General features: G+C 34.9%; 1 protein-coding gene across 4 annotated transcripts; it reads right to left on the bottom strand.

Moving 5' to 3' along the window:
- Positions 1-289: 289 nt before the first annotated feature.
- Positions 290-12,618, bottom strand: LOC131160026 (transcription repressor KAN1). 4 transcript variants are annotated; one of them, XR_009137910.1, is made up of 7 exons: positions 11,143-12,618; positions 10,842-10,918; positions 10,614-10,659; positions 10,094-10,247; positions 2,179-2,281; positions 1,225-1,768; positions 290-1,144 (listed from the first exon to the last, which is right to left on the bottom strand). XR_009137910.1 is itself a non-coding variant. In XM_058115311.1 (6 exons), exons 1-6 carry the CDS (start codon positions 12,032-12,034, stop codon positions 1,655-1,657), a joined length of 1,386 nt encoding a protein of 461 aa, XP_057971294.1. In that variant the 5' UTR covers positions 12,035-12,618; the 3' UTR covers positions 1,206-1,654. The 4 variants fall into 4 exon arrangements, 2 of the variants coding, with proteins under 2 accessions (XP_057971294.1, XP_057971295.1); XR_009137911.1 differs by having other exon boundaries at positions 2,179-2,278; positions 11,143-12,616; XM_058115311.1 differs by lacking the exon at positions 290-1,144 and having other exon boundaries at positions 1,206-1,768.
- Between the last annotated feature and the right edge of the window lie 3,417 nt (positions 12,619-16,035).

Genomic DNA, 16,035 nt, shown 5'->3' with positions numbered 1-16,035 from the left:
CATTCAAGAAAAAGTCCAAACTCAAGTTATTCAGACTATCCACATACCCACAAGTCAGTAGGTCGCAGATCTATTTACCAAAGAACTTGGACCAAAACAATTCTACCTCTTACTCAACAAGTTGGGTGTCATTAATGTCCACTCCAACTTGAGGCGAGTGTTAAGGAAATCGTCCAGACAAAGAAAAAATCACCGAAAGTAAATAAATATAGGAAATCATGCTTGAAATTGGTTAAAACAACTCAAAAAGAATACTCACCAGACACGGACTGATTTGTAGTGATTCAGATTTGATTTAAGCAATTTGTCTGTAAATCTATATATGTGTATAAATACCTTTACAGTATATTGTAATATTCATATGGAGAAATACAAGATATATATTTCTCTTCCTATGTTATTTTACATTCTGAATTTCTACAAAATTTCTCTTTCCAAACACTCCTTGTCTAGAAATTATTTAGCTTATTTACCTTTGTTTCCTGTAAGCATACAATGTCCGGATTCCATATCTCCAGCATACAACTATATTCTTTTTTTCAACACCATTTAGACCTCTAACGTTCCAAGATATGATCTCTAAATTCATGGATGAATTGTGGATAAAGACTCTCCCTTCCTGCTCTGTATTATTTGATAAAACAGCTTAGCTAAATCCTCCATTTGGTCAGCCGAGTCCAATTCCAAGTTTTCACTGAAAATAAGGCTTTATCAATCAACTCATTGTTTTCATTATTATTCTCAATCCTCAAATCATATTTGTGATTTGCTGAAATCAACCGCTAATCTGCATTCACAAAGGTTGCTCAAATTTTCCGCCTTAATTGGAGTCAAACCCGATCGAGCCCAAGTGAGCAATGGTACTCCCACTCTTTCTTTTATAGCCACTGGATCCTCCCTGGTTTTGTTGGCTACCTGTACTTGTAAATTGGAGCAGCTGTTCTGTCTTTTTTGGGGTTTGAAAGTTTCTGCTGGCGTAGAGCTTGACTTGACCTTGCGAAAGTGAATGGGCTTCATCTGATCGAAATCGGCCAAACCAATATTTGTTTCTACTGTGGGCTTGCCGGCTACTTTTGGGCTACGTCTTGGCTTTACTGAATCCTTGATTGGCTGGTTGCTGTTGGGCGCATTCTTTTGTGTATTGCTTAGATGTCCCAACAAAATCACATCATTTTTTGAAAAATAAAGTAAAATAACAGCAGAACTCTAACAAAGATGACATACTATTATTACTTAAGACACCAGAATTCAACATTAGCGAACGTCTGATTCCTTTCCTTCATTTCCTCATCCTTTGCTTTCAAGTTTTCCTCTCATCGCAACCACATCCGATTGTAGCTTTAAAGTCACAACTCTTGGCCGCTCTCAAAACCCAATACAAAATGAATCATTATAGGCCAAAAAAATAAAAAAAAAGGTACAAAATGAGACATGAAAATTTTTTCATTCTCAAATTTGATAGGTGAAATGAGCTTAGTTAATATGTATGCATAAAACTAGTACAAATCATAACTGGCTGCTCTTCTCCAACATTACTTCTTTAGTCCACATATAACTCAGCCTTCCTTCATCTCAGTTGTGAAGATGCAAACCACCACAGAGGCATGCACATAGATTCATATCGAGATCAATTTTTAGCAAATTAGCTAGCTAGCTAGTCGTCCTCTTTACCATGCCAGTCGGGTCTGCCCAATGTGAACTCCAAGCTCGGGTTCTTGCAATCCATATTAGTTCCTAGATAGCTCTTCAGCTGACGGGAATCGCATTCCTGCAATTGTCTGGATTTTCAGTTCTCCTCTTCGAGATTGGCAGAAATCCGTATAAAACGAATTCAAATGCATGCTAGCTCTAGGAAGCATGTTTCCAGCATCAAGAGAAGAGGGCAGTTTTTCAAATTGCATTTGTGAATGTGCAGACTCGAACAAATTGAACACAACTTTGTATTGAGCTTTGTCCAAATCCACACAATTCTGAATATATATATCGAAAGGTTGATTTGGGAAAACTTTCGGGTACAAATAATTTCAGAGTGTAAAATTATTTCTTAATTAATTAGCATTCGACAGTTTAGTTGAGGAGTAAATATTAGTTTAGAATGATTTGCATGCATCGCATCCAATTGTGAGACAGGGTGGAATGCCTTAAGGCATATTAGAACAGTGATATTTAACTCTGTACCTCCGTTTGATGTGGTAATCTGTGGTGTGAGAGGAAGGAAGCTGGCCTCAGCCCATCTATATCGCTGGTGTTATTAGTTTGCTGCCACCCTTCTCTAGTACTGCTGCATAATTTGTGAAAACACTCTAGTAATGTTAGCCAATTTAATTTTTCCAACGCCACACTTAATTGTAAAATTAATAAATGCTTTGTGTGTATATATATATATATATATATATATATATATATATATATATATGGTCCCAGAATTTAATTTGATGCACCTTTGCCTCGTAAATACTTTTTTGGGCCTCAAAACTGAAAATACGCAGAAAAAAGTAGAACAAATTAAGCTCCACTTGAAAAAGGCACCCAGTGGACCTAAAGGGGTGCTGGGGAAATGACAATAAAATTAAAGGCTTCTTAATTAGAAAGGCATGTTGTTGTCCAAACACATCACCCAACAAAAATAATAATAATGATAATAATAAATAAAAATAAAGGAAAGCACCAAAAAAAAAAAAAGCAATCTGCATATCATAAATATATGTACTATCTTTTTTTTTTTTTGTGGTTTTGCTTTCTGTGGTTTGGGGTATAGTACTCCCAGCTGCATGGATAAGCTAATTTTTCGACTGAAGCTAGAAAAATAAAATAATTTTCTGCTTTACCTATAAAAGAGTTAGGCTAATGGGCAATGGAAAAATTAAAGAAACCTACACAGCAGACACACTATATAGCAAGCTCAAAATTATATTGAAAAGACTGTCAAATTCATGCATGCGTTAACTTATGAGAAATTTCCATTGATTCATCTCTCTTTGGGTTTGTATCAGATTACACATGTGATTCTTCTCTTTGGAGAGAAGATGGTGGTGGAAATAAATATTAGTTATGTACACACACATGTATCACTTTCAAGTTTGCCGAATGTGAAACCTAAAAGTGTTGTTCTATTGTTTTTTCATTTTTCTTTTTCTTGGGATGAAAATACAAATGGTTCTGTTATAGTGCAAGTATTCTTAATTGAGTGAATATTTGGATGACTTACATTCAATTTTTCAATATGAAATCCTCTTCTAGTGCTATCTACAATGTTAATTCAACCTCGTAGGCCAAGCGTAGAAGTCTAATAACTTTTGGATAGGTCAACAAGTCCAAAATATATATTTATAAGTTGCTAGATAGCATGTTTTTCCAATATTACAAGCCACACAATAAATCTCTTCAACAACTATTATGGAATTGGGATTAAAGTATAAAAATTTTTCCCCACTTGAATATGCAATTGACTTATGATGCTATATCATTAACATACAACACGAATCTTAATTATCTTACTGCAATAGGATAGAGATTTGCTAGTATCCCATCTTAAGTTAGTCATATAACTCAGTTTTTCTCTCCACACGGAAAACAACAACCATAGTACATTTGGCTATTCTAATACTATTTCTAATGCCTTGGGGCAAGCCTACTCACAACAATTTTGTGTTGGTCAACTAGCTAAAATGCTTTAGTTGCTTGATGGTAGGCTTGCTAATTAAAGCTAAGATTGTTAACTTATAGGTAGTTCAATCATTTCCTCCATAAACGATGTGGAATTGGGAACTAGGGTGTCACAATCTCCTCCACTCAAACATGTGACTTATTGTTGCACCATGTGATCCTCTAACCTTTCCAATATGTAGTAGGCTTGTCCAAACATATAAGTCACACAGTTAATATCTCTTCCTAATTTGCTGTGAGATTGATATTGGTTTATCAAAGTTAACAAATGAGACAATTTGGAGGAAAGAGATATTTTTCTTACTAGATGTGAATAGTTTCATATACAAATGATTTAAATTTTGAACTTAATTTTTTTAAAGAAGAAGATAAGAAATCATAGATTAGAAAAAAGGGGATAAAACAAGGAACTTTGGATAGAACTTGAGATAATTTCCATTGTTCTATGAATTTGAATAGTGGACCTTCATGAGTTCACATGACACTGAAGCTCCAAAGATTCAAATGTTCCATGAAACTGATGTTCTAAAATATGTCTATATTTCTCCATATTTTAAGAACTTGATTTGAAAAATTATCACCTTGATGATTCGTCTAAAGAAGTTAGGCCAAGTGATTGAAGAAAATTGTGACATTCAAGGTTGGATGACTATGAGAAACTATGGAGGATTTAGTTCAGAGCTTGTAGATTTCAAGAAGTAATATTGGAGTACACGAGTATATTACTTAATTAATGTTGATGCTTTTAAAAATTTAGAGCACCTCAAAGACCCAATAAAAAGGTTGAAAATAGTTTGAAAGAATATGCTCAATGTCTATACATGTGAAAACAAAAGGAAAATAGAATTGATAGTTATCAAGTGATAGAAGATTTTAAATGCAATGATAAACTTGAGATGAGTTTTGTTGAAGTAAAGGGGTTGTAATTTAAGACAAAATGTAAGAGTTAATTTCATATTTTAGGATTTTATGAGTTGTGAGGTTTGATTCTAGTGATAAATTTAGGATTAGTTTTAGGATTTTTGGGTCTATTAATAGCCTTGTAAGGTTTCCAGTGGTAGGCACCATTTAGATTAATAAAATCTAGTTTTCCATATATTCCTTATTCTTGGCAAAGAACCCAAGAATTTATCTAGAGCATGGTTAGTTAATTGCTTCAAGGCATTAATACCTTAAGTACCCTATGCTTTTGATTTGTGTCAGTTTGACACACCTTTGTATACAAAGCTTCGAACTTAAAGATTAGAGAAAGCATAGATCCACCATACATTGTGTTAAGGTTTAATTTTAAATTGAAGAATAGATAAGTGAGGATCAAACTGTAGGGCTTTTTTTCAATGAGGCTTTAGTACCCTATCAAATATTTGATTTACCCAAAATTTTAGTCCATCAAAGTATTATTGCTAAATGGAATAAATTTTATAGTCAATAGCCTCATTTGAATGTGATGAAAAAGAAAATGAAATTTGAATTTCACATCGGTTCATGTGTTCTTGAAGAGTGCGATCTCTAGAGAAAACATAAGGGGAGAAGGTAAAGAGGGAGACCCTATTTTGTGTACCAATTAAGTTTCTATGTAGCATTACATATAATGTACACGATAGTTAGATCAAGTAGGGAATTGAGAGATTGATGGTTTGCACATAGACTACAATAAAAGATGATTAGAGCCAAGGTAAATGGAAAATCTACTATACATGGATTGACAACCATTAAGGCAACTAATGCTTTAAACACCCAAGAAACAATACAAATTGACACATATCTGGTCAAGTTTCGAATGAAAAAGCCATAATTATTGAAGAATTTCCTTGAAATTGTGGAGAACTTTCTTGATAATTTACCACTATACATCAGTAGAAGATTGCATAAATTGACACAATTTTTCAAGAGAAGGCCTACGTACTTAGGAGGAGTTAGCGTACAATATGTAATATAGGGTTCCTATTGTGGTGTGATTTGCACAAGGTAGTGTACTTCCTTGGCCATACCTACTAGCCTAAAATCTTTCTAGGTTGGTCATTGAGAGATATATATAAATGTTACTTGTGGAAGAAAAGTAGCTTTGATGGTGTTGTGAATATTAAAGAAACACTTGGCTTGGATCAAGGAAAATATGTGGGTATTATAATGACTAAGGATAAACAACATACTCAAATAAATAATTTGAAGATCTGTGGAAAGCCATTAGAAAAAGTGTTTGGGAGTCTAGAGGCATAGAGAAGTCATTCAATTGCTGATCACAAAATTTTTAAAAGCAAATGCTAGAACTTAAAATTGTATATAAACATGATCAAGTTTGGAGATTTGTGGAAAGCCATTAGAAAAGGTGTTTGGGGCTCTAGAGCATGGAGAAGTCATTCAATTGTTGCTCACAAAATTTTCATAGGCAAATGCTATAACTAGGGTATATAAGCATGATCGAGTTTAAACTAGTGTTAATGACAATACATACATACATACATACATACATACATACGTACATACATACATGTATGAGAACGTTGCTATCAAAACGTGTTTCCATTGGCTATAACTCCTTATATACTAGAGGTATTCAATATTTTCTTATATTTTCGTATCAAGTGTTGGATAAATTGAAGGCGACTTCATTTCAAGGACATACCATAGTGCTCCTATTTCACCAATTCTTAACCACAAACCCACCCTTTATATTCATTATCCTTTGAATGGTAAATTATAATATATTTCTATCTAGTCATGTTATAGGATGGTTTGTTTTCTTCTCAAGCTTATAATTACCTTCCAATCACTAATCATCACAGAATCACTCTTTCCAAGCCCCAATTTCAACCCAATCAAATCTGCTAGTTCACTACAAGCTTAGCCAATTACCAAAAAAAAAAAAAAGAAAATAAAAAGAAAAGCATCAATGCATTGTACATGATTCTTCTCATCATCATCCTTTATCATATATACTTCTCATTAAGGGGTTCCCAACAACAAATGATCAATCATGACTAAATATTTAACTCTATGGCTAAGTCATTAATAAACCATTTGTACAATCTTTACTCAAATCTATCTTGCATGAATAGCATTTTCCTCATGCACCATGGCTTCCATGTAGATGTATCTCCAGTCATAACAAAAACTTCAGCTTACATTATATTAATCTTAGTTATGTTGATGATCCAATTTTAATAGGTAATGATGGCCATAATAATGAAGTTATTATCTTTATTAGAAAGCTTTTCTAGAGTAATTTTTTATATTTTTGGTTTTTAGTAGAGATCGGGTGATCTAAGATTTTTTCTTGGCTTGGACATTACTTGTACTTTTGACTAATCTTTCTTTGTCAATATCATTATGCAACGAATTTTTTGATAAAAACTTTGACATGCTTCCAAAACCATGCTTTACCTTAATGCCATCGGGTTCACACTTATCCTCTCAAGATAATAATCCTTTTGCATGGAACTTTTATATTGGGGGTCTCAAGTTTTTAGTTTTTTAAAGATATATTGAGGGCCTCAACTTAGTTACTAACCTTGAGTTTGAGAAGGGTGATGGGCTAGCTTCTATTATATTGCCTAGGACTGATGGGCCTTCTGAATGAAAAAGAAAAAAAAAAAGAAGAAGAAGATAATACATAAGTATTGAATCTTCAAGCTATGGCCTTTGTTAACATAAAGCTTGTCATGAGTCCTTGTGTTGCTTGTTGATAAACTCAAATTAGACAAATTTAGATTGATTTGATAGGTAGGTCCCTCATGTGAGAATATCAATTTGCAAAAGGAGATAAGGAATGAATGACAGTCATTTTGCATCCATGTTGTGACATTTATGTGTTGTAAGATTTATAGTGCAGAAGGTTGTGGTGTATAATAATAGCAAATTGGTGAGCAATGTTGATTATTAAGTGATATGTTTGGTATGGAAGGCAACGAAGAAGAATTGGATTTTTAAGCAATGTTGGTGGTTGCATCCAATCCATGCCCAGCTCTAATAATGTTTTCATGTTCAAGAAGCTATCCATGAAGTTCAAGGCGCTATCCAAACAATGCATGACGATAATCAGAGCATGATGAAACTCCTGTGATTGAATATTAAACTTGTAATTAAGAATATTTTGGATCTAAGGATATTTTAATTAGTTCATTTCTATTTCACCACTAGGTGATATCCTAGTTTGATTATAGGCTGCATTGGAAACTATTTCGTCAGGAGTTTGACTGATTATTTCATTTCATTTGGAGAGGTAGTTAACAAGCTAGGTTTAATGGCTTTTGTTGTTTGTCTCTACTTGTGATCAATTGTGATTTTGATGGGATATGGTTTCAGTATGAGTTGATTGAATTTGAGGGTGAGATCTTACATGCTTGCAGAATTCAGCTTGGTGGCACTTTTCAAGTTTTGGATAACTTGTACTCCACAATGGATTATATATATATATATGAAGTATCAGGTTGTGCGTACCTCTTTGTATGAAGTGTCCTATTTCTGTGTGTTTTATTAAATATAGGGATTTCTTTTTGGGAGCAAGATGACAAAATAAAACGAAAAATGTAGAACTTAAAATATTCAAGAGCCTTGCTTGTATCTTTGCATTGTAAGAACTAATTAATACCTGAATATGTCATAAAACAAAATTGAATTAGGTTAACTGCTTTTTATAGAAAATATAAATTACCCCAATAATAATAAAAAGGTTCCTTTTTTTTTTTTTTTTAAAGTTGAGTTTACTTTGTATATCAGAAAACAAATTGGGGTTTTCTTTTGGAAATTAATTTAAATTTTGAAAGTCATTAATCCGATCCCACTTACTTCCATATCTTCTTTTGCAAAATCTAATAATCTCATCACCTCACTTGCAACCTGAATTTTCTTTTATTTAACCTCATTATTTTAAAAAATATATAGAAAATAACCATCTAAACAATGAAACTGAGTAGTAACTAATCATTATTATTATTTTTTCTTAAGTAAACTAAGATATTTAGAAAAGCGAAGAACTTCTCAATTTAGGGGCAAATAGATAAAAATATTAATACCATTTTCGTGAAATTGCATATATGCATTATATAAGAAATGATTAAGTAATTAAAAATTTTCTCCCCATTGACATTTTCCTCTTACATGTGATGCATTTTCGTCTTTCTTGCATCTAGCTCTGCATATGTTCAGAGCAAGATATGGGTAACATGCTATCAATTTTTCAGATAACACTTGTGATGGTCTTTAATTATAGGGAAGGTCCACAAGATAAAATGGCAATCTATCTTCCATATTATGCTATCCTACTTTTAATTAATCAATTCTTGTCTAAAGAAAGATAATAACAGTCATATATACGGCTAGTTCATGTTGTTTTGTTTCGTTTTCTTTTTTAAAAATATGTTTATCTGCAACATTAATGGCTTAATGCTTGGCTAGTTGTTGTGCAAATTAAAAATTCTAGTTTCTTTTTCCCTTTTAATATAGAAATTATATATGTATATGTATTGTAAGAAGCAATATTATTATATACAATAATAAAAATAACTAATTAATTAGGAGTGATTAAGACCATAAATTGCACAATAATGAAGAAGGAAAAAAGTGGTGAGGGGATGTTTTATTTTGGTCCAGTGTACGTGCAGCCCATACGCATATATTCACTCCCTAAATAAAAGGAACACAAACTTAATTAAATTACCCATAGAAAGAGAAAGAGAAAAGGGAAAGAAATATTGAAGAGATAGCAAGGACACTGGGGAGTAGCTAGTAGTCCGTTGAAGCAAGCAGCTTGTACCAAACCAAACAATGTCCAACCTCATTCACAATTATATATTATATCACGCGTATCTAATTTTAAATTTTAAAGTTAGCAAGAGAAGATCGAGCAGCATTGAGTCAAGGGATCACTGTTTTTGGTCACAGATGCAGTATTTCCTACCTCGTGAAGAGAATAATTAAGAACTACACCATATAATATATGATTATTTATCTACATAAATACTCATTGGAGGGGGGAAAAAAAAAAGAAAAGAAAAAGCGTGGTAGTACTGTGTTTGATCCTAATTAGCGTTGGATTGTGTTTGTAGCTTTTATTTAATATGTGCCCATCAAAGCTGCTAGGTAGCTAGCGAGCGAGCAACATCCATCAGCAAAAAATTAAATAAAGGAAAAATTAAAAGAAGAAAGAAGAAACGAAGCAGAAGAAAAAGCAAAAGCTGCCACAAGAACCCTTTTATTCTTCAAAAATGGTGGACGTGGGTTTGCATTTCTAAGCTAAGGTACCATGCAAAAGAAAAAGGGAAGCATTGTAGTAGCCCTTCAGACTTCAAAAAAGAATGCATATATTACTCATTCATGCTTCAAAAGCGTACGTACGTGGGCATATCACTCCATCAAAGCCTGTGTTATATATCTGTAGAGAGAGAGAGGGAGAGAGAGAGGTGTGTGAGGGAGAGAGATAGTGTACCTGGAAGAATTACTCCACAAAGTTGTGGTTGTAGAATTGTAGTCCATTTCTTGTTGCATAGACCCATCTGATGCCCCTCTTTGATCGGCGAATCGGCGAATGCTGTGCTCGGTTGCGCTTCCTATCGGTGACATATCTTCTTCTCCAGATCCATCTGACGATTGGCCTTCAAGGAATTAAAAACCCCAAAAAGGAAAAGAAAACATAATAACAAATGAATGAATGCGTGCACTATGTCCCATGCAATGCATAGGCCATACATGTATGCATATGCATCTTACATGTATGTATGCATGCAGGCATGCATGCATGCATGTATACATAGATGGATGCATGTGGATGCGCGTTTGATTATTTTGGGTCAGTTATCTAAAACAGGGGTTGGCAGAAAAGAATAGAGGAAGGAGATTTTCCAATTGCGTGAAATAATTAATTATGAAGGGAAAGAAAAAGGAAAAATCGTTCGGGTTTTCAAAAATAAAGCTGCTAAAAAAGGTGAAGGCTAAGCAATACGAATTACCTGAGGAAGCTGCAGGCTTGTCAGTGGTTTTAACAGTTCTATACATCTGCAATGGCATTGGGAATTAAGCATTGCAAACTCAATTAATTTCTCAGAATAATCAACTAAAATGATACCAGAGAAGTTAAAAATCGACAAATTAAAAACAACAATATAAACCATTCAGATCTCTCTCTCTCTCTCTCTCTCTCTCTCTCTCTCTCTCTCTCTCTCCTGCTAGCTCTATACCTGTAAATGGCTCTTCACATGAGCTAGAGTGAGATCCTTGACATCCATGAGCTCAAGAACTGACTTTGGAGTCGCTCCTATAGAACCCCAACCATGAAATATGTAAACCTCTTTTCATTAAAGAAAAAAAAGTGAACGTACATGCATTCCTAAAATTCAAAAAACCGAACATTATTCAGTCACACACACACACACACACATATAGAGAGGAAAAAAAAAGGAGGGAGAAGAAAGAGAAAAAGAAAAAGCACTCAGAAGAAATAAATTATTAATTAGAGGGCACAAATGAATCAATCTTTACTTTCATGGCCGCCAAGGAGCTCAACAGCGTGAACGAATCGGGCATGAAGTGTACTCGTCCACCGCATTCTCGGAGCTCTCATACTCCTCTTCGCCGGGAGCTTTGGCATGAATCTCGATCTCATCATCCCGTGCGGCGAAGAGACCTCGGAAGCCCCCGCTCCTAACTGATGATGATTATGATGATGGTGGTGGTGTAGTACTTGTTGTGATTTGAAAGCATCGGGCGAAACCCCATTCAACCTCGTCGCGATATTCCTATAATTATAGGATGACAAATTCGATGCGTTCGGCCCCGTGTTTAAGATTGGGCTAATGGGATCCAAACCTCCGCCGTGACCGTAGTGATGGGAAGAAGATGGGTGATGAAGTGTGCCCGACGAAGGACAAAAAGAGGAATTAGAAGGGTAAGGCATTTGGTAGAAACACATCTTGGGATCCTTCTCCCTGCTTGAGGAATATTGATCCAGAGGCAAGAAAGGGAATGGACGGTTGTGATACACCGGAATCCCTTTGATTGGCCGCAGACCGTCGGTTACTTCGGGCGCCGAAACCCCGTGGTTATTAGCGTGGCGGAGATGATGATGGTGGTTGTGGTGATGTGTACTAGTTTGGTGATCGCTGGTGAAAGTAATTCTCCTGCATCGGCCTCGGGTTTCTTCGGCACCAGTGATGTTGTTTGCGGGATGTGCTAGAGAGAGCTCAGGGTAAGGACTCTCGGTGTTCGATTTGTGGGACGCAAGATCGAAGCAGCCTGGGGGATCCCCTTGGTTGCTGCTGTAGGGAATTGAGGAGGCAGTGGATGAGCCGTTGGGAGGACTAATGTGAAGAGAAAGATCTGGAACTGGCGTTGGGGTTGAAGATGCCTCAACGAAAGCCCCCTCAAGGGGCATTTTTTCTCGATTTCTTGGGAAATGAGGGGCTTTGTTTAATTTCTTTTGTTAGTGCAAACCTTTGGGCGAAAGGGTTTTCAGAGATTTAGGGTGAATAGAAGAATTAAGGGAATGACAGGAAAAAGGAGACTTCACTGCATATGCATATGGTTTGTAGACCAAAAGAGTGAAGTAAAGGAAGAGCTAGCTAGACTCCTATATCTTCTTCAACCAACAGACATGCTTCAGAGAGAGAGAGGGAGAGGGGAGGAGAAGGAGAGAGAGAGGAGAGAGGTAGACTCGTATGTGAGTTGAGAAGCAAAGGAAAACTTAAAAAATGAAATCCAGAAAGGGTGGAAAGGGGGTTTGGGTGTGGTGTTCCTCGAGAGTATATCTCGGAAAATGACAGCAGAACAGCAAGGTGTTTCTCTCTCTCTCTCTCGCTCTCTCTCCTCTCTCTCTCTCTCTATCTCTCTCTCTCTCGTCAAAACACGCAAAGCAGAGAAAAAAATACTGCTGTCTTTGATTTCCATCCCGGAGACGACGGGATAAAAAATCATGGACAGACAAAGAGACCCTCTTCTCTGATTCCTTTTCCCCCACCCTCTGCGCTCTCTCTCTCTCTCTCTCTCCCACTGTATATGATTCTTTATTTTAACTTATTTTCTTTTCAACAAATAAAATAAGGGGGCTTCTTTTTCATGCTTAAATATATGGCAGGCTAAAAGACTTCTGCAGTCTGCAGTAAACGCATACATAGAATAAAATATACAAATACATAACAAAAACTTGTACGTTTAAATATATATACACAACATATGGATATGGTTAAATTCAACCAGTCCTTTGGAGATATTGGATTGATTTAAATATAATATTTTTGGACATACATAGACCCATTGACCTCTCAGAGAGAGAGAAAAAAGTGGTGTTTGTTGGCTTTCATTTGTATTCATCGTAAACCCTAATCTCATTTTACCTTCTAATTCCCTTTCATCCTCCCAAATATTCCCTTCTAATCTTTCACCAACCTTGTCTGCCCTCCTGGGTTTTATTATGTCTTCCTGCACATGACCGTCCGAACCCTAAGCCTATACACCTCATTGACCCAGTTGTTTAATTTAGCTGAGGGTTCTCAAAACCCTAGGCTAGCTGAAATAAAGTTAGGGTTTATTTATATTTATATGGGATCCTTAACTCTTATATTGGGAATGACCCCTCTTTTAATGCCTTCACTGGAGATAACAAACTAGGCATTGGGGAATTCATTCTTTAATGGAGGGTACTCACTGTGCCACCCTCCCCAATGGTGCTTGGAAAATGCTAGTTGATTGGCAGTGTGTTTGGATGATGCATTAAATTTGCAATTGGATATAATTAATGCTGCTGGGGCATTGTCATTCCACAACACCTTTTGTATATTGCAAATGGTATTACTATACGTACTCAACATTTTGAGAATTTTATCTTCACATGACTTTTTGAACCAATGCTGCATTAAATTAAAATAAAAAGTAAAAATATATGTGATTTATGAATGTCTTAAATATTGAACTTTATAAGTGGGAGCTTATAAGATTTGGGGTTGCTTAAGGTTGGAGAGGAACTTGTACGGTAAAATTCTTTAACATGTATCCAAATTTTGTTAAACTTTTCTATGCCAATATGGTGAAGGGAGAAACTATGTGTTCTACCCAAGTTATGGAAAAATCTTTTGCAGTAACCCTCAAACTTTAGCCATCAAACTTAGAATCGAACACAGGGAGTTTGAATGTCCGTAAATAGGTTCATCTTGGATAATAGCACAAGATTTAACCCCTGAGGAGTTTTTACCATTGATTATGACAGAAGCTCTTGTATATTTTGGTCATCCTCCCCTGTATCATCAGCTCAACTTGGAGGACCAAATCTTACAGAAACTCATCAAGTATAATATATTGCCTAGGGTAGGGTGACATAACCATGTTTCCTACCTTGATTATTTGGTGATGTGGTGTCCATTAAAGGGGAATAAGCTTGACTTGCCTAACCTAATATTAAAATGGATGATTACTAGAGAAGAGGTTAGATGAGTTATTCTGTCATATGAAGGCATTCTAAACCAAATCTTTGATCATCTTGGCGTGACCAGACCATCTACACTCTTTATCAAACGAACCTATTATGATATTATTCTCATCTACTACGATTAAGAAAATGGGTTACGTTGAATGTGAAGGACATGGTTGGTTGCCAAAGGGTAGAAGGGGACATAGAGAACCTCAACAAGCACCTGCATCTCAACAAGATGCACCACTAGCAGATGATACCCCTTCATGGTTTTTATCTTATCAGCAACAGTTGACTGATTTCCGTGGTGAAGTGCATACTGATTTCAATTCACTTCAATCAAGCCTTACTGGTCTTGATCAGAGGATCGGACACCTAGAAAGCTATATGGAAGGTTCTTCTTCATCACGAGGCAAAGCACCAATGGAAACGAGTTCTGGAAATGAAGATGATGAAGATGATGATGATGATGATGAGGAAGGCACTGAATCAAATGATGGCAATGACGATTCTTTGTTTTATTGTTTATCTTTTAAAATAATTTGAGTTGTAATATTTGAGCTGCTTAGAGCTCTTCATACTATTTTCTTATTTTCTCTTTGCTTATCTTGGATATGACTCTTTTCATGCTAGAATTTGTTTTTATTGAATATCTTTTGCATGATGCATGAATATTTGATGAATATTTGAGTTGAGAAATTGCATGTTGACTCATGGACTATACTTCTTAACTGAATTCTGATTTTAGGTCCTATGTTGCAATGCATGTTAATTTTCTTCAGTTACTCTTTTTGTTGATGTTAAAAGGGGGAGAAATATTGGCAAAATGAGAATTTATAATTGGAATATGAACATAAATTCAAGGGGAATACTACAAAAAAAAATGGTTTTTAGTGAAGAAATATTTAGTGATGGATTCAATTTCGTTACTAAAGGTGGGTATTAGTGAAGGATTTGAGAACTGTCACTAATACGGAACTGTTAGTGACAAAACAGAATCCGTCACTAATAACTTTGTTACTAAAACTCGAAAAAAATCAAGGGAAATAGTTTTTCGAGCAGAAATTATCTCGCAAAAATATTTGCAACGATTGGTACAGTATTAGTGACGAACAAGATCCGTCACCAAAGATATTTATTAGTGACGAATAAATAACCATCACTACTATTATTTTAAAAATAAATAATCTTTTTTCTGTTTCAAAGTATTAATGACGAATTTATATATTCATCACTATTGCCCCAGTATTAGTGACAGATTTGAGAACCATCACTAATACCTCACGTATTTAAAAAAAAAAAAAAAATTTCTATTTCAGAGTATTAGTGACAAATCTCTTTATTCGTCGCTATTTGCTTATTATTAGTGACGGATTTGAGAACCGTCACTAATACTTCCCGTATTGAAAAATAATCCAAATATTTTTGTTTTAAAGTATTAGTGACAACTTTATATATTTGTCACTATTGCCCCAGTATTAGTGACGGATTTGAGAACTGTCACTAATACCTCACGTATTTAAAAATAAATAATTTTTTTTTGTTTCAGAGTATTATTGACGAATTTCTTTATTCGTCACTATTTTCCAATTATTAGTGACGGATTTGAGAACCATCACTCATACTTCCTGTATTGAAAAATAATCCCAATATTTTTTTTTTCTAAGTATTAGTGACGACTTTATATATTCATCACTATTACCCCAATATTAGTGACAGATTTGAGAACCGTCACTAATACTTCCCGTATTCTAAAATAATCTCAATATTTTTATTTCAGAGTATTAGTGACGAATTTATATATTTGTCACTACTGCACCAGTATTAGTGACGAATTTGAGAACCATCACTAATACTTCCCGTATTTAAAAATAATAATAATTTTGACTTCAAAGTATTAGTGACGAACTTATTGATTTATCATTATTGCCCCACTAGTAGTGACGATTATGGATTCGTCACTACCAGTCCTT

This window comes from Malania oleifera, chromosome 7 (genome assembly GCF_029873635.1).
Source record: "Malania oleifera isolate guangnan ecotype guangnan chromosome 7, ASM2987363v1, whole genome shotgun sequence".
NCBI classification, from domain to species: domain Eukaryota; kingdom Viridiplantae; phylum Streptophyta; class Magnoliopsida; order Santalales; family Ximeniaceae; genus Malania; species Malania oleifera.
The sequence above is the reverse complement of the archived record's forward strand: the minus strand, read 5'-3'. Positions and strand labels throughout refer to the sequence as shown.

Coding starts and splice junctions, on each gene's coding strand:
- LOC131160026 (XM_058115311.1), bottom strand. CDS start 12,034: ATGCCCCTTGAGGGGGCTTTCGTTGAGGCATCTTCAACCCCAACGCCA. Junction 10,919..11,142: donor GCTCCTTGGCGGCCATGAAA/GTAAAGATTGAT, acceptor GGGGTTCTATAG/GAGCGACTCCAAAGTCAGTT. Junction 10,248..10,613: donor CAAGCCTGCAGCTTCCTCAG/GTAATTCGTATT, acceptor GCCAATCGTCAG/ATGGATCTGGAGAAGAAGAT.